Below are 19,409 nucleotides of genomic sequence, written 5' to 3'. Positions count from 1 at the left end.
ATGCCCGTAAACTTACCCAGAAACTGGCAGTGGGGTAAATGATGGATAATAATGCAGAGGAATTGACCAGGAGAAAACGGCAACATCTGTGACAGCCCAGTGCACCAGGTAATGCCCGTAAACTTACCCAAAAACTGGCAGTGGGGTAAATAATAATGCAGAGGAATTGACCAGTAGAAAACGGCAACATCTGTGACAGCCCGAGTGGCACCACTCTATGATTCTGTGATTCTATGATAAGTGGCAGAAGGAGATACAAGAATAAAGGGCAAATTTCTAGGATACTCATTTGGTTTTGGGTAAAATCATATTAACCATAAGCGCAGTCAGCACAGTTTGAAAAAATTTGACAGAGTCTCTGAAAGCACAAGTCTCACAAAGCAGCGCAGCAGAGATTAGCTCTTCATTTCCACTACAAGTCTTCCTTGAGTGTCTAAAAGCCAAATATTTCAGCAGCTACAGCTTGTTTAAAAAGCTAAACAGACTTCTCTCTCACACCACACACCCCAGCACTTTTTGTCTGCTTGCTTTTAGAATCAAGTGCTGGTGTTAACACCATCAATTTCACTGGTGCTGCCCTTGACTAAGCCTGAGGCACAGGGACTCACAAACCAGGAGGCCAAGGGAATCCTCCTCTTGCACTTCAGGTGGATTATTGGTGCATAAAACAGAGTTGTTCCGTGGCAAAAGTTATTACCGAGAAACTCAGTCTTATTCCTCATCTTAATTATCCTGCTTTGATACATCTCGAAGAGTCGCCCGTCGCACCTTAGCATTTATGAGTCTAATATTCTTTTTACTACTAAAACGAATGTCCTTGAGCTGGAATCCAGGATGGAAGAAAGGGGAAACATTATCATTGATAAATGGATATATCCAGCTATTTCAGTCTCTCAGCAGCAACACTCCACTGTTGATAAAATGCTGACCAAGGGATTCCACAATAATTATTTTGTAATGGTTAATATTGAGTGTCAAGATATTCTGCTTTATGGAACTCGGGTCCAGGATTTGGCTTCTCGTCACCTACAAAGAAGTACATTTAAGAACCTCAGTGTTTAAAGTTATGTTTACAAGTATTCTCTAGGAACTATCAGTTCTGAGATCGCTGCAGGAGATGGCTCTATTAGCTTTAAAGCTCTATTAGCTTTAGTTGATATCTTTATTCAGTATTCTCTAGGAACTATCAGTTCTGAGATGGCTGCAGGAGATGGCAATAGAGCTTTAGTTGATATCTTTATTTCACATTGTGCCTTGCTGAACACTGATGCAGCATTTTATTGACCAATCTTGCTCTTCCTACCAAACGAGAATACACAGATTTGGCACAGGGTACTGAAAGGTGGAGATGTAAGGATACCCACACATTTTGTTGGTGTTGCACAGATGGGACTATTAGTCCCTAAACTACCTTATGGTAGAGGGACTGCCCTGCATGCCGAGCTTAAGAGAATGCACAAAAGGAACATGAACATTTTATAGGCTGTCTTGAGATTTTCAAATAAGTTTAAAGCAGTTTGGCTCTTTCATTAAAATTCAACATAAGTCAAGTGTTTAGCTCTTCAACATTTGTGAAAAGCCTGGAAGTAAATGCATAGTGAAACTAACCAACAACTTAATGATCGGAAAAAAAAATTGGTCTTAAAAAGGTCAATATTGTTTTTCCTCTCTGGTCTGATATGGTTGCCCATTATTTGATCCCATGAAAGCATTTAAGAAGTTAATGAGAACTGTCATCTTTTCCTGAGTTATTTCTTTTCTAATTCAACTGTGATGATTTGTCTGATACATTTGATGCAAAGCAGAGGAGAATCTCACACTAAACCAACTGATCGGAAAAAAAAATTGGTCTTAAAAAGGTCAATATTGTTTTTCCTCTCTGGTCTGATATGGTTGCCCATTATTTGATCCCATGAAAGCATTTAAGAAGTTAATGAGAACTGTCATCTTTTCCTGAGTTATTTCTTTTCTAATTCAACTGTGATGATTTGTCTGATACATTTGATGCAAAGCAGAGGAGTATTTATATTATCTCACACTAAACCAACCGAATGAACACAGGGTCTACAGTGCTAAATGGGAGCTGTTTGCTGTATAGATCCCCCCGTCAGCCCTTTTGGGGGAATAGGTGAATAATTTCATATTGGAACACTGTATAAATTCAGGTTGAAAGGTGCTGCCTGATGAAGTTTCCCTGGCTAGTCTCACTGTCGTTCCTCTGCTGAAACATAAAATTTTGCTCTGTAAGACTATTTTTCTTTAATTTTTGCAAATAACTGTACTCCTTTAAAACACGTAGGGAAGATAAAACTGCTCAGAGGAAATGACACAGAAACCTTGTTGCTTAAAGCTACAAAAATTAGTACATGTTTAAAACCTACAGAAGGGGGAAAGTACTGGGTGAACCTGTAGTACAAAACAGGATCTTTTTTTAATGTTTTGTTTCCTCGTTAGCAGTATCGCATGGGATCTCAGGCACTTCAGTCTGGCTGGGTCCCCATCCAACAGAGCCCATATGTGTATATGCAGAAGAAGACAGTCCCTGACCTACTACATTCACATTCTTCCAAGTTTCAAGTGAACTGGCCAAGGTTCTCTCTCTGTTGCAGGCAAAACAGGCAAATAATGACAACAAACCAAGCCGGTTTCTCAAAATTCTAGATTGATTACATTCTATGCCAATAACTACATAAACCAACCCGAGTGATCTGTGACAGACAATCCCATGCCTCTTCTGTTCTTTGCAACCCTCCCCCTAACTGATGCCTATCTACAATTTGGTACTGCTCCACAGAGCCTTCCTCTGCCTGCCCTCCAGTTTTTAGCACAATTTCCTACTACTGTAGCTTCTGGACCTGATACGATCTTGAATACGTGATCCAATAAATCAAAGCTGCCACGTGCAACTAATGTGCATTCTATTCAAATTAAATTTTTCTGGTGAGAGTCAGGAGCGCAAGAAAACACTGACCTGCAAAAATGTTATTGATGAGGCTTTGTGCTGATTCACACACGGGGCTGAGGTTCATCCATATCACACAGAAAATCCTAACAGTGCCAGGGCTACTGCACCTTTTGAAAATTAATACATCACCCAGGAGAGAGGATGAACAGAAGCTTGCAGTTTGCTTAATGAGTTCCTTCACAAATTGTAAATGCAAGTAGCACTCAGAATGCAAAATTTTGGGCATGTATTTGTCTGACGGTGTATTTTATGCCTCTAAAACACTTTATTTCTTCAAAACAAAAATAGGTGAAGATTAAGTTAGATCATTTTAATACATAAACTGTATTGTTAATACTCAACTTTCTTTACTATTGTTCAGAACAGTTTACTAACAGGAGAGACTTAATCCTATAATGAAATAATCTATAACTCATAATAATCTTTAACTCATATATAACAACAATTACTGTAATTAGCAATTAGTTTTCCAAAGGCTCCCAATTGTTTAGTATTTGACTCTTGCTTTCATCATTTAATGATTTACAGTAATGAGCTGGAACATCAGTATTTTGTACTGAAATGGCCAAAATAGTTGTCCAGGCATTGCTGCCCTCATGTGACAGATCTCAGATGTTTTTGAGAAAAGTTAGCCAAAAGCAACAGACAATGCCATCACTTCTGTTTCATTTTTACTGAAAAACAACAACAAAGTGACCGTAATGACTTGCAGTCAGAGTCTCAGTAGCTTCTGAAGGACTGTTACTTTGCTGAGATTCTGCCCTTTGTTTAAGTTTTGTTTGACAAATGCTTTATAAATGAGCAGGAGAGGTGGTTTATGTTTCATTAATGAGGCTGATAGTGGTTAATTACTGAAGTTACGTAAACAATCCAATACCAGATCAACCCAAACGGGTCAGTTATGTAGAGAAGATCCAGCTGGAGTAGATACCATTTCCTTTAACTATTCGAAAACCACACAAGTTACAGAGATGTACAATCTCTACTTCAGATGAACAAAAAAGTCCGCTTCACTTGAAAACGAATTCTCTCAATAGTTATCGATCGAGGGAAGCTCTTTCTTTATACAAGAAAACACTGACCTGCAAAAATGTTATTGATGAGGCTTTGTGCTGATTCACACACGGGGCTGAGGTTCATCCATATCACACAGAAAATCCTAACAGTGCCAGGGCTACTGCACCTTTTGAAAATTAATACATCACCCAGGAGAGAGGATGAACAGAAGCTTGCAGTTTGCTTAATGAGTTCCTTCACAAATTGTAAATGCAAGTAGCACTCAGAATGCAAAATTTTGGGCATGTATTTGTCTGACGGTGTATTTTATGCCTCTAAAACACTTTATTTCTTCAAAACAAAAATAGGTGAAGATTAAGTTAGATCATTTTAATACATAAACTGTATTGTTAATACTCAACTTTCTTTACTATTGTTCAGAACAGTTTACTAACAGGAGAGACTTAATCCTATAATGAAATAATCTATAACTCATAATAATCTTTAACTCATATATAACAACAATTACTGTAATTAGCAATTAGTTTTCCAAAGGCTCCCAATTGTTTAGTATTTGACTCTTGCTTTCATCATTTAATGATTTACAGTAATGAGCTGGAACATCAGTATTTTGTACTGAAATGGCCAAAATAGTTGTCCAGGCATTGCTGCCCTCATGTGACAGATCTCAGATGTTTTTGAGAAAAGTTAGCCAAAAGCAACAGACAATGCCATCACTTCTGTTTCATTTTTACTGAAAAACAACAACAAAGTGACCGTAATGACTTGCAGTCAGAGTCTCAGTAGCTTCTGAAGGACTGTTACTTTGCTGAGATTCTGCCCTTTGTTTAAGTTTTGTTTGACAAATGCTTTATAAATGAGCAGGAGAGGTGGTTTATGTTTCATTAATGAGGCTGATAGTGGTTAATTACTGAAGTTACGTAAACAATCCAATACCAGATCAACTCAAACGGGTCAGTTATGTAGAGAAGATCCAGCTGGAGTAGATACCATTTCCTTTAACTATTCGAAAACCACACAAGTTACAGAGATGTACAATCTCTACTTCAGATGAACAAAAAAGTCCGCTTCACTTGAAAACGAATTCTCTCAATAGTTATCGATCGAGGGAAGCTCTTTCTTTATCTGCAGTTCAAGCACTCATCAGATCCTGAGACCTGTCCACATAAAGGCAGATGTTGTGTGTCGATCGGGCTGCACGGAAACTCACGACAATAGAAATGAGGCTGCAAAAGTGGGGCTGGTCAGAGCAATGTCACCAGATCTGATTATTTCCTATGGAAAACATATGTGTCCCTTTTTCTCCACTTCAGTGGCACTTCTAGATGACATGAACAACAAGCTCATGACAGGAACTTGTTGACCTAACGTTTTCAGGCCATATCTATGAGTAGTATTTGTTTACTCATCTCTACCAAAGCACGTTTGAAGTATATGGTTATTTCCTTTGCCCATTAAAATGGCACTAGGCATGTCACTGATCAGAGACTTTATCAGTGTTTTACACAACTGATGTATATAAGGAAAATTAACAGAAAACAGAGCTGGAAGAGATCTCAAAAGTCCTTCATCAAAATAACCCAGAACAATTCGTAAGTTCTATCAGGTAGCTTAAACTGATCTTCAAAACATCCAGTGATGAGTACAGAGGCAACTTATTCCAATGCTATTTTTACCACCGTAATTGCTTTCTCTAGTATCTAATTTAAATCTTCCTAACTCCTAAACGAGCTTTTTATTTCTTGATTCTTTCCTTATTTTCCTCTTCTTTGCAGCAGTTCTTTATGTGACTCAAGTGGCCTTTCGGGTCTCCCATTTTTATTGTCACACTAAGCTTTAAACAGAAGTGATCTGTTAAAATAATGTCAATTTATGTATTTAACATGGACCAGTCACCTGATCTGAATCACTGCATGACTATGCAGAACAGTTCAATACCGCAGCTACGAAGAAGATAGCACATGGGCTGGAGTTAACAACCATGGACTAACACTTCATGTGGCACTGTGGTTAATTTCTACCACAACTAAGGTTTAGGTTCTTAGATACTTATTTGAGAAACTGAATTTACTCTGAATCCACTAGGTTTTATAACACTGAAGGGAATGAGGATTAGATACCTACTAAAAACCTGGGCTTCAGACTTAAGTTTCACCAAGTCAATAGGCTTCAAATACCCACGTCCCATAGTTACACTCAAACAGCATCCCAGTAAGGTACCTTCTATCAGAAAAAAAGTACGAAAATCAGTAGTGTTTAAAAGCTGAAGGCAATATTTCACAAACCTCTGCCTGTTTTTTCAAACTTTCATGAGAAAGGCTGAAAAGCCGGATGAAAAAGCCAATGGTATATATGAAAGAGATGCTACTATGGAAACAATCATCTTAGTTCTAACAATTGTAAATCTTCCACTTCTAACCACTGAAGTTTTTTTGACATCTTAGTAAGTTGCTGTAGAAGGCTGCTTTTACTGGAAAGACAAATGCTAATCATAATAAAATTTACAAGATCATTCTCTCTGTCTCTACTGCATTATCTCTGCATTCCAGCCCTCTGTCACCACACATTATCAATGCGGAGCATTTGAAAGCTAAAAAAACCCCACGAGATGCTCAATTAACATCTGCAAGTTAATCCTGTTTGTTCTGGAAAGCCAGACTCGGCTATTCCACGTCCAAAGACTAACAGATTCCAAAATGGTGCCACTAGATATAAGTTCCACACTCTGCTCTGGATCCTATGGAATACAAACACGACTGTCCTTCGGAGGCCAACGTCCGTGTGCTGTGCATTGAGCCACAGATTTGTGAAAACCCATTTTCCCTATGGACTATTTTAAGTGGTCTTGCAATAAGATAACCATGAGGAAATTGGTTTTTCCCTTTGCTGTCTAATTCCACGAAGTATACGACAGAACCATTTTTTCCTGAGGTAAACTGAGAACTTCTCTTACACAAGAGAAAAGTGATCTCCTTCTGGAGTTAGTGTGTTTGCAACCTGGCACACGTTATGTCAGGCAGCAAGTGTAATGACACGATACCTAACAAGAAAATGTGCTGTCCAGAGGATCACACCTTGTACCTAGGAAATGAGGAAAACATCAAATTGTAACGGTTCATTTATTAGAAATTATTAATAATGGAAATACTCGGGGTTTTAAGAATGAAATTTTGCAAAATTAGTGGCAAGAGAAGTGGCTAACAATCCTTTTCTGTCGTGGGCCACACGTGAGCCCTGTCTGTGCTGGTGTAGTGACACAATACCTAACAAGAAAATGTGCTGTCCAGAGGATCACACCTTGTACCTAGGAAATGAGGAAAACATCAAATTGTAACGGTTCATTTATTAGAAATTATTAATAATGGAAATACTCGGGGTTTTAAGAATGAAATTTTGCAAAATTAGTGGCAAGAGAAGTGGCTAACAATCCTTTTCTGTCAGGGCCCCCGTGAGCCCTGTCTGTGCTACATCGACACAGGTTTGTCAGAACTGGAACAGGAAGACCAAGGTTCTGTGTGTGGAGACACCGGCCTTATCAAGTGTTTCCAAATTCAATTATTATGTCACGTAGATATACTATTGCAATATTTTCTCTGCCCAGCAGAGAAAATTATCCATTAACACTCGGACATTTCAACGTTAAGCAATCAAAATGGGAGAATTTTAAATTCTACCAAGAAAGCAGAATATTTAGTAACTGGACAGGGAGAACTCCGGGAAACGGTGACGCGAGGGTCCCCATGGCCTCTGTCCCTGATGACCCAGTTATTATTTGATTTATGTGGACTTGCAGCTGCCCTCGCTTCGACCCCAGAAAAGGCTGTGTGGGAAGTTTGTGTCTCAGAGCCGTAGCGCTGCTCTGCGGAGTGTCTGGAGCCCAGTGTGTGCTCAGAAACTGATAAATAGGGAAAAGGCCCAGTTTGCTCCAGCTGGACTCGGCGCGGGGAGCGGTGCTGCAGCCCAGAGGACTCCACTCTGGAAGCAAGAAACTCCCTGGAACCCCCGTGAGTACTTCATTGACTTCTCTGAATGCTCTGGGATTATAAATTGTTGCTCTAGTCATAAATCAATTTGCCATGTGAAAATATTTCAGGTATTGGTCTTTTTTTCTTCTTTTTCCTTTCTTTCTAAATGTCTGACTAAATGAAAACAGGAAACATGCACTTTTAAATTTGGTATGTTACTGCCAAGAATTTCTTCTAACAGTACTTCATTTGACATAAAAAGTGATGTAAAATGGCTTTTAAATTTAATTATTTGTTTCCCTTACCCAAAGTACAAGGAAAACCGTAAGTTTCAAACAACCTAACCTCTTATTTTACAATGTATAAAAATTACGCCTTTGAAATAATTATTCACGGGGTAACAGTTCCAAAGGAAGGTTTCAAGATAATTGCAACACAATCCATGAGTGAAATAAGCCAATTCCTATTATTATCATTATATGATAAGGAAGAAACACTTCTAAGGAGAAGTGGGATTTCTTCAAACAGCAGCTCTGGGGAGCTTCTTGGCACATTAAAACTGGGAGAAACAGATAAAACTTTAATAATGTTTATAAGCTGCATACCGGATCAATCAAGTGATGCTACAACTTCTCCTGCAAAATCATTCTTTAATGACAGTAATCAGTGATTACTGAATTGCAAGAGTGAAACCGCATATATCACCTGACGTACTGGGAGAAACAGATAAAACTTTAATAATGTGTATAAGCTGCATATCGGATCAATCAAGTGATCCTACAACTTCCCCTGCAAAATCATTCTTTAATTAGGGGAGCTTCTTGGCACATTAAAACTGGGAGAAACAGATAAAACTTTAATAATGTTTATAAGCTGCATACCGGATCAATCAAGTGATGCTACAACTTCTCCTGCAAAATCATTCTTTAATGACAGTAATCAGTGATTACTGAATTGCAAGAGTGAAACGGAATATATCACCTGATGCTGCACATAGTTGCCACTGATTGTGCTCAGTTAAAACTTTTTTCAGTTTTTGTTTAAATGTCACAAATTAAAAAATTAAGCTACGCTTTCCAGAAGTATAGCGATTAACACGGAGATTGAGATGTGCTATCTAGTGGCACTACATGATCATTAACGTGCCACAAGGTGTGTTAAATAAATGTTGGAGACCTTCAGCTTGAGTTCCTAAAATACCCTGTAAACAAGAAATTTTCCTATGACTCAACTGTCAAAATATTTACAATAGCAGCTAAAGTACTGTCGATACAAACCCCTTAAAGAGCTCCCTGGAACCTCTTCTAGAAGAAGTATGTTTTGCATCTTAATACAGTTAATAATGTAAGTTGACGATATGTTACTTTATGGTGTGGTATTTTATAGCAATAAAAATGATAAAAACAACATCTTTCACCATAACAATAAATAGATGTACAGTATATATTCTAGTCTGAACGTGTACACTGTGTTAAGTGATTGGTTTGTGATTCTACTTTACTTTTACCAAGTGACGGCTTTTTCTTTTTTTTTTTCTTTAATGGATTCCATCTTTGATAAATTCAAAATCTTTCAGTTAGGACTAGCAACTGAACATTGCTGAATTTCTGTATTAGATGGATAATCAATCCCTTGAATTAACATACATTCTATCTATATTGAACGTTATTAGTTCAGAAGACTGATGACTATAAAACTAAGCCTGTAAAAGTGCAACATTTTCCAAACTGCTTAAGCAACCTAGAGTCTAAGTCACATCTTCTTCTGAAAAAAATAAATACATTCAATTCTCCTGTTCGTAGAGGCTTTCAAAATTAAAACCGAACAACCAATCCACCCCCCATTAGGATTTCACATGTGAAAATACCCAACAGAAATAGCACCTCAGAAGCAACTAAGAAGGAAAAGCAGGGAATAGCACGTCCCATTATGCAGACAACATTTTCTTTCGGGTCTGTGTGCCTGCCTAAGGACTAACGACTCGTCCTAACTGTGTTACTGCTTGTGATCCTATGAAACAAGTTATTACAAAACTATTATTATTTTGTTTTCAGTTATTTCCACTTTTTAGGCCTAAAGGCCTTTATGTATCATCTCTGAGAAGATACTACTTTTTTTTTTTCTTCCTTTTTAAAGCACACATACACAAAACGTACGTCCATATTTTGAATTCACGGAAAAGAAAAAAAATGGGAACAAAATATTTTGGTTTGCGAATGGCAGTTATAGCTGCCCCAAACACCCACAGCTTTTACTCCAGTCTTATTTCAACTTTTACCAAGTTATTATGTTTTGAAAATTACAGCTGGGCATGTCTGCTACATTCTGTCAAGGATTCCACAGCTTCCCAGTGCATGGCTAAGCTTTGTGTGCAGAATTTACATGCCTGCAGAGCAAAGTGTTAAAGAACGTATGTGTGGGCTGAAGAATTGTGTCCTGTAGCTCGTGGTTCACACCCAGTGAGGTGTGAGATTAGGGATGGCTACTAACTTTTGAGAGACAAGCATATAATGCATCATGAAATTTCAGCAATTCCTGAAGTTTGGAGGAGGCTTCCCTGCTGCTGACTGACTAATATAGAAAGGGTGAGGCAAAGGTTGTGACACGTGACTATGAGAGACAATCTTACAAATAATCAAAACTTTCCTGTCCTAGAAAATTAAGTTCTTCCTTATATCTTATTCCCTTCATATTTTTTATTTTAAAAAGCCCCATGCTATTTTATATCAGAAGAACAAGCTTGTTAACACTAAATTCTCAAGTGACAGAAAATGAAAGAGTTAACATTCATGCACAGGCATGACCATTGAGTCTCATTTCAAGACAATATAGCATTCCTAAAATAACCATTGGATTTGCTATTAATACTGTTATAACATTCTCTTAATTTAAGAGTTTCAATTTACAAAGTCTCATTTCTAAGCTGGGAATTCTGTGGTTGCAACCGGTAACGTTTATTAGCCAGAAAAATCAGTAAGAAGGGCTAAATCCTCAAACCCATTCTCATACAATACCTAAATAGAAGAAACTTTGCTTAATGGAAATCTGCTTCCAAGATTTAGAATGTTTAATCAACCAACCACCTTGCATTTGGTAATATGTACTTTATACTCCCAATGTAATACTTTTATCAGAGTGGGTCAGTGAAATTTTATTTTAGCTTCTATCCTTTTATTATTTTTATTTAGAGAAACTACTGGAATCCACAAACACATTACTTCAGCAAATACACATTTTGGGGGAAAAATGTAGACTTTGCCCAGGCCGAACTGATCTAACTGATAAGGACCTCATGATTCAGTGAGTCATTTCTCTTTCAAACAAATATTTACTAGCAGAGATAACAAAAAAATCAGCATTCCAGCCTCACTGCGTCTTGTCACCTTCTGCTGACAACATAAAGAGAAAGTGTTCAGCTCCAAAGACACGCTGTTTTGGAGGAAGGGATATATGTCTTTTAAGACAATAACTTCAATTCAGATTCCCTGAAATGGTATTTTCGTTTTCTCAGCTATATTTAACTACAGGTATTGCACAAAACCCAACATGTGAGTCCTTCAAGGAAGATCTTTAAACCCAATTTGCTGCAAATTCTGCAAGAGCACATGCAGAGAATCCTGTGCACGTGTAGCAGTCTGATTTTCTATGCTTTCCAAATAGTAGGCTTTTTTATCTTTTCTGTCTTTCCCGTCTGCTCAGGGATAGACCATAAGTGTTCACTGGCAGATTGTTTTATAGAGTCCTTACTCAATGGACATCAGATACAACATACTTTTAACCAGTGATGCTCTCACACATTCCACACATGCAGAAGGACAAGGGGTAAAGGAAAATATTTCCTACTGACTTCTCTAACAGCTACTCTATTACCACTCAACTGCCAACCAATACCAGAGACTGCCCATGCACACATGTAGACACAAACCCAGCTGATGCTAGTACCATACAGACTTATTTTTTCTAAAACTCTTTTAAGAATGTTCCGAACACGCTTTTCTAGAACTTCTCTATAACTCGCTCTGAAAGCAAGTTTTTTCTACCCAGTGAAGCTCCTTTTAATCTCTTCCTGAACCAGAGAATTTACCAATGATTACTCTGATTCCCCCACATGGTTTCTTGTAAAATTAGGAGCAAAACAGTTAGGAATGGACTCTACCTCGAATCTGTACTGTTGGACAATCAAACACTTTGCAGCCTCATTTAAAATACGATATGAATTCACACATACCTCTGCTGTCCTTACGATCTGCAAACTGTTTCATACTCTGGAGTTTTCTGTGTTTAGCTCTAACCTACCCAGCAATTCCTTCTCACATGATGTTTCTCTTACTTCTACATTTCTCTAGGTTTCCTTCTTAAAAGTCTATCACACAGCAAAGTGAATGAAACAGTGCGGTTGGGAACAGAATATGGCAAATACATTTGTCACTGTACCTGATGGGTATTGTCTTCCTGAGCCCATACAGTATTACGGTGAGTAAAGCAAAATTTTTATACTATGAAGAAGCAGTATAGAAAAATGAACATCTGTGGAAATTCACATTATTTTCTTCATTTTAGTTTACAAGCTCTTAGAAGCTCCACAGTTGACTATCAAGCCCATACTGAAAGGGTGTTGAAATAGACAAATGTGCTCATACAGATTTTGGTATCTGGATTATGCTCACTCATCATTTCATATAAACGTTACTGGTGCTCTCTCCCTTTGACTTCTATGAAGAAGATACAGGTTTTATTACAGTATTCCAGACACATTATAAATAGAGAGTGGTTATTTTATCTTATAGAACTATAATTGCAATAACTAATTGCGTAAAAGCAGTACAAAGAAACACCATTAAAAAGACCTCCAAACTCCTTTAAAAAACACTTTCCAATTTGTTTTTACAGAGATTAGATCAATCCCAAAGGAAGAATGAAACATGATGCATGTTGCACAAGCTTTTTTCAGTATAGCTGTGTACATTTAAGGGGGGCTGAATAAAATTAAAATTCTACAGATAGAAAGGCAGGAAGAAGTTCTCCTCAAATTCTGTACATACATTTTGCTAAAATGAAATTTCTTAACTATCAACTATCATATGTGCAAAAAACCTAAATAAAACAAGCTTCTGGTTTTTACTCTACCGAATTTCAACTTTAAGACTACTGTCACAGTAATTTTTACCACTCTATTATTTTTGAATCACCTTTCTCAGACTCTTCATGTGCAACATTTTCAAAATTATGCCTAAAATATGCACCACTAACAAACACTTCACTCATTAACAAATTCACTTACTTAAGGGAAAATATTCTTCTGTAACTGGACAACTTAAAATGAAGTGTAAACTCAAAGGTAGCTGTGTCATCTGTTGGCAAATGATAGTCAATTACGTACTAACTAAAGAATCCAGTGACACCCACGTGACACTGCCCAAACTGGTACTAAGCCACTTTCACTACATCCAGGTGTTTGCTTAGAAACATTACCAGTAGCACATTTAAAAAGATCATGCGAGAATTCTGAAAATGCATTTCACTGAATTTCACTGAATTTTAGAGTTGGAAGGGACCATAGAGACCATCTAGTCCAACTCCCCTGCTGAAGCAGGATTGCCCAGAGCTTGTCAGAGCATGTTACTCAGGAGCATCCAGGCGGGTCTTGAAAATCTCCAAGGAAGGGGACTCCACACCCTCCCTGGGCAGCCTGTTCCAGGGCTCTGTCACCCTCACCGTGAAGAAGTTTCTCCTCATATTTGAGTGGAACCTCTTATGTTCCAACTTGTGCCCGTTGCCCCTCGTCCTCTCACTGGGAACCACTGAAAAGAGTCTGGTTCCCTCCTCCCTCAGCCTGCCCTCGAGATTCTCGTAGGCATTGATAAGGTCTCCCCTCAGCCTTTCTTCTCCAGACTAAAGAGTCCCAGCTCTTTCAGCCTTTCTTCATAAGGGAGATGCTCCAATGCTTGAATCATCTTTGTTGCCCTTCGCTGGACTCTTTCCAGTAGTTCCCTGTCCCTCTTGAACTGGGGAGCCCAGAACGGGACACAGAATTCCAGTTGTGGCCTCACCAGTGCAGAGTAGAGGGGGAGAATGACCTCCCTTGACCTGCTGGCCACACTCTTCCTCTAATGCTTATATCCTCTAATACTTATTATTAAAAGTTTAATCTAGAAAACAGTTTTAAACGTTCAAGTAGTTGATGTCAAGTTAATCCTCAGGTTTTTATTTGAATTTCTTCTGTACATAGATGTTTTACCGGAGCACATCAACTATCAGCTGCCAGACACGGATTTTCAGACTGCACCTTACTGTCAGTACTCAACGGTCCAGATTCCTCCTCCCGTATTACAGTCCCAGCCTTCCCAGTCCCAGTACAGCACCTACAGCCTGGACTCTCCCTACGGTGACGGGCAGTGTGTCATCAGCAGCTGTGAATTAAGCAAACCCCCCTTCGTGGCTCCCCACATTAACGACTCCGGATACCAAGGGCTCAAACGGCCAAGATTAACCCACTCTTCTTTGCGAGTGAAGGGGCAGGAGGAGCTGTGTGTCGTGTGTGGGGACAAAGCCTCGGGCTACCACTACAACGCACTGACCTGCGAGGGCTGCAAAGGTGAGAGAGCAGGCAGTCCTCGGCCTCACCGTGCTCGACATAATGATGTACATCTGTGATTTAAGCAAACAGATTTCATTATTTTTTAACTTGATGATTCTACAGAGGATTCTCATTTATCTAACACGCTTATCCAGATGCATATTTTTATTATATTTTTTGAAGACATGCTTTCACAGTGTGTATTTAATATAAGCGTTTAACACAAACCATTTTTGCATTGATTATTCTCTAGAATAGTGTTTAAGCAGGTGCTGACTTTCTTATGACCATTTATTACACATTTCCTTCAGTGCTATTAATTTTACTTACTATTAAATAAGTACAAGTAACAATTGCTTCCTACTTGTATCTTTACTTGCTATATGGGAGCTGCCTTGGTCAGGTAAGGAAAAAAGCAATTAGTATCAGTCAGAAAGAACAAGACGTAACTGTGTTTTTAAAAAGCAAATTTAAAATCAAAGTAATGTTTCCACTGTAAAAAAACCAACCATACAAAACCCTTAAAAGACACCTTAATTCTTTACAACATTATGAGATAAAGCTCCTTAGATTCCTTCGGTCATAACCCAATCCTTGTCTGTAGGCTTCTTTCGACGTAGCATAACCAAAAACGCAGTATATCGATGCAAGAACGGAGGTCATTGTGAAATGGACATGTACATGAGAAGGAAGTGTCAGGAATGTCGCCTGAAGAAGTGTAAAGCTGTGGGAATGCTAGCAGAATGTAAGTGCTCCTTCCATGTTGGCTACTTTACCAATCAACTTGGAGAAAACGTTCTCCAGTCAATCCCTTTTCCTCCTTGGAGGTAAATGGTTTTGGTCTAAACTTCATTTAGCTGTAGGAAAATGTACCTAGTACAGTCTGTAGCATGTGTAGCATCTTCATCTGCAGACACCACCAATGCTTGGGATGTACCTCCTGAAGGGAAGAGGACTGCTGTTCAAAGACATTACAAGAGAAAATAAAATGTACTAATAAGAGGCAGCTAAATATCCTGAACCTTGGCAGGACAGCAGTAAACGTATCAGAAGTGCTTTTGTATTTGAAAAAAGGAAAAAAAAAAAAAGGAGAAAAAAAAATGCACAATAGTTTTCATGAAAAATTCTCACACTTGTACGTCACAGAGCCACAAACGAGATGGTGTAAGACAACTGTGAACACTCAGGCCTTTGGTGGACACTGAACACTAACTTGCATAATGAGCACCACATGGCCATGTTCTCTCAGAAGCACAGTTCCTTATAGGTGACAGGTCCTGTGATGCGAGACTCACCTTATCTATAAAAGTGATTATTTGAAAATTGTCATTATTTATGTGTTGATGCACACTTCCACGCCTCACAGGTTTGCTGACTGAAGTACAGTGCAAGTCAAAGAGACTCAGGAAGAATTTCAAACAGAAGAACAGTTTTCTTTGCAACCTAAAACTGGAAGATGAGGGACTGAACAGTAAGCATGTATCATCTACAACAAGATCTGGAAAAGTGTGATAATTTTCTATTTAAAATATCTCTTTTTATCATTTCTTTCTGCTCCAAGTCATTGTCATCTGATTGGTTTATTTTTTTACCAGATCCCAGAGAAAATGGAACTTACTCCAGGGGAACATCAGCTTCTTGACCACATTGTAGCAGCACACCAAAAGTACACAATTCCCCTTGAGGAAGCAAAGTTTGTACGTATACAGAACAATCAGCCTGCAGTGCTAAGTTGTTATTATCCTAAGCACCGTATCGTGGTTATCTCAGATGTCTAAATGTTCTTTTATGCAGCTACAGGAAACTGCAAGTCCTGAGGAGAGTTTTCTCCATCTCTCTGAGACAGCCGTTGTCCATGTACAAGTGTTAGTGGATTTCACTAAAAGACTTCCAGGTAAGTTCCTTCCTTTGGGAAATGTTACCAAATAGTGTGACTTTTTTTTTTTTGTTTTAAGAGGCAGAAACTACACTGATGCTGTGAATCCGAGAAAAATCCAGGCTTTACGAAAACTCTCATTTAACAGACTATTTTTTCTTACAACTCTAATGATCAGGGTTACCATTTACTTGCCACAAGGACAAGTTAGAAGCATTCATTTCAAAAGTGTGCTACAATTACTTTTCTATTTCCAACATAGAGACATTTTTCTGAAAGTATATTCAAAATATCATCCTCAGTGAATTACTATTTCAGCACATTCTCTGCAATCCAGCTCAGTTTGCAATTTATCACACTCAACAAAGAAAAAAACCAGATGTTACTTCAAAGGAAAAGGCAGCACAAAAGGGACTAACCAGGTGCTCCTATTCATATTTTCCTTTCATAAAAAAAAAGGACAAAAGTCAATCAACACATCTAAAGCAGATATTTGATGTAATTTAGCACTAATGTGGAACAGATCTGAAAGAATGGATGAGCTGTTTGTTTTCTTATGTTACATATCCTGCTCTGATCAGGATTAAGAAAAAAATCAATAAAGTTCCTTTGGTGTTTAATTTTAAGTGCAGATAATGAATTTGTCAAAAGATGAACATAATTTTAAAAAAAGATCAGATATCAATGAATAAGAATACCCACACTCATTAACCAGTGCAGCAAATTTATTAGGTATTAGGTCATTTGACATAAATCAGATATTAGAAAGACATTTTCAATAAAGTCTTGATCATTCCCAAAATTTTTACTTGTCTCTTCCTGTGAATCTTCTAACACTGGGCACTGACAACTGCACTTTTTCTTTTTTTTTCCTTTTTACTTGTCTAATTTGGAAACCAGCAAGACAGATCCCAGTAGTCTTTCGTACAAGCATCTTTTAACTATGGCTCTTCCTTTCCAGTAAAGGCATTTATTAAAAAAAATAATTCTATCAACTCATGTTAGGGGCTTAAAGACAGCCACAGCCTTCCTTGATTCTTAACATGTATCTTTCTCTGCAGGGTTTGAAAGTTTAGCTAGTGAAGATCAAATCGCGCTGCTAAAAGGGTCAACAGTTGAGGCGATGTTTTTGCGTTCAGCCCAAATATATAACCAAAGAATTAGTGAATGCCAACCATCAACAAGTGAAAGTAAGTTTGACCAACAAGCTTTCTATTAACACCAGCAGGAGGTTCTGCCACTATGAAACAACTTTCGCTCACTTTAATTCACTTAATCTCAAATAATTTCCTATTCTAGCATAGTGGTACCTAGAATAGTACCAGTAATGCCCACAGACTTTCTATAGGATTTTTTTTTCAAAGAGCATACAAAAAAAAAATTTAAAAAAGGATTTCTGTTTTCCTCCTATTAGTTCCAAACAAGAGCAACATTTTTGAGTGTCTGCACAAATTTTGGGGTGAATCGATAATATTAGTCATATTAATGACATGCTATATATTGTGTCAAGTTTAACGCAAGAGGCTTTTACCAACAATAATGCCATTAAAGCACTCGGTGCTGCATGCCAAAAAGAACTATTTTTTTCTACCTGCATGGATCTGGGAAAAATGCACACATTTCCAGGGATATATCTGCAAAGCAGATGCAGAGAAATAGCAAATATTTAAAGTCACATTAAGCTGAGCTGGGAACTGTCATCTGTCTCGTTCCAGGCCATGTAAGACTTTCTGACCACGGGACATGTCACATTCAAAACCTCGACAAAACCATTTATTCTATGGAAATGTCTCATGATGAAGAGAGTCCAACTTCCACTACTACCACGGGTAATGAAGGTCTCAGAACCAAAACACCTGCGAATCCTTTGCTTCGCTGTCCCTCTTCTTACCCACAGCGAGTAACACTGTCAGTGTGGCCACTGCTCCTTCTTCTTCTCCTCTTCCTCTCTGCTCCCTTGAGCTCCTCTGTCACATTGGATTATGGTTTAATGCCGAGAGTTGCAGTTGAAAATAAGGTCCTTGATGCGACCAAACACTGGCTTTGCCAACTTTAATAATTGTATTAACTTACCAGGAGGGCTTGGATAGGTCCATCCAAGGCTGCCCAGGGAGGTGGTTGAGTCACCATCCCTGGATGTGTTTAAGGGACGTTTAGATGCGGTACTGAGGGATATGGTGTAGGGGAGGACTTTGTAGAGTAGGGGAGATGGTTGGACTCGATGATCCCAAGGGTCTCATCCAACCTGAATGATTCTATGACTCTATGCACAGGCACTACATCCTCTTGGAAGGAAGAGGTGATGGTTGTATTTGCTTTTATCTTAGGATAAAGGAGGGCGTAGAGAGGCGGGGGTCGGTCTCTTCTTCCAAGTTACAGATGATAGGACAAGGGGTAATGGGTTCAAGTTGCGCCAGGGTAGGTTTAGACTGGACATTAGGAAACAATTCTTCACAGAGAGAGTGGTCGGGCATTGGAAGAGGCTGCCCAGGGAGGTGGTTGAGTCCCCATCCCTGGCTGTGTTTAAGAACCGTTTAGATGTGGTGTTGGGGGATATGGTGTAGGGGAGAACTTTAGAGTAGGGTGGATGGTTGGACTCGATGATCCCGAGGGTCTCTTCCAGCCTAGGTAATTCTGTGTGATTGTGTGTGTGATTTATTTATATCGAGTTACACAGTACAACTGTGATACAACTTTTCTTACTACTACAAAATTTCTTACTACTACAAAAATTAACAAGTCTGCTAATTACTTGACGCAATGGAACAGCCTAGAGCTTTAAAAAAGCAGGGCAAAGCTGGCTCGTAACAGCAGTGCCTAGTCCTGCATTGACATAACATTCTCATTGTTTTATTTCATTTTTAAGGTATAACCGAGGAGTTTATTACCGCGCTGTTTTACTTCTACAGAAGCATGGGTGAACTCAAAGTGACCGAGGCCGAGTATGCCCTGCTTGTGGCAACCACCGTGTTTTTTTCAGGTAAATGGGAGAGCGGGGGGGGGGGGGCA

General features: G+C 38.6%; 1 protein-coding gene across 1 annotated transcript in view; it reads left to right on the top strand.

Moving 5' to 3' along the window:
- The first annotated feature begins 7,692 nt into the window (after positions 1-7,692).
- LOC106891711 (bile acid receptor-like) overlaps positions 7,693-19,409 on the top strand; it is a 14,804-nt gene continuing 3,087 nt past the window's right edge. The window contains exons 1-10 of the mRNA XM_014948421.1: positions 7,693-7,986; positions 12,294-12,420; positions 14,177-14,542; positions 15,129-15,269; positions 15,891-16,030; positions 16,120-16,221; positions 16,319-16,418; positions 17,462-17,590; positions 18,116-18,229; positions 19,267-19,380. Of these exons, the coding sequence (XP_014803907.1) occupies positions 12,330-12,420; positions 14,177-14,542; positions 15,129-15,269; positions 15,891-16,030; positions 16,120-16,221; positions 16,319-16,418; positions 17,462-17,590; positions 18,116-18,229; positions 19,267-19,380 (1,297 nt within the window). The 5' untranslated portion in view covers positions 7,693-7,986; positions 12,294-12,329. The remainder of the gene's footprint in view (positions 7,987-12,293; positions 12,421-14,176; positions 14,543-15,128; positions 15,270-15,890; positions 16,031-16,119; positions 16,222-16,318; positions 16,419-17,461; positions 17,591-18,115; positions 18,230-19,266; positions 19,381-19,409) is intronic.

This window comes from Calidris pugnax, unplaced genomic scaffold, assembly GCF_001431845.1.
Source record: "Calidris pugnax isolate Ruff unplaced genomic scaffold, ASM143184v1 scaffold91, whole genome shotgun sequence".
NCBI lineage: Eukaryota > Metazoa > Chordata > Aves > Charadriiformes > Scolopacidae > Calidris > Calidris pugnax.
The sequence above is the reverse complement of the archived record's forward strand: the minus strand, read 5'-3'. Positions and strand labels throughout refer to the sequence as shown.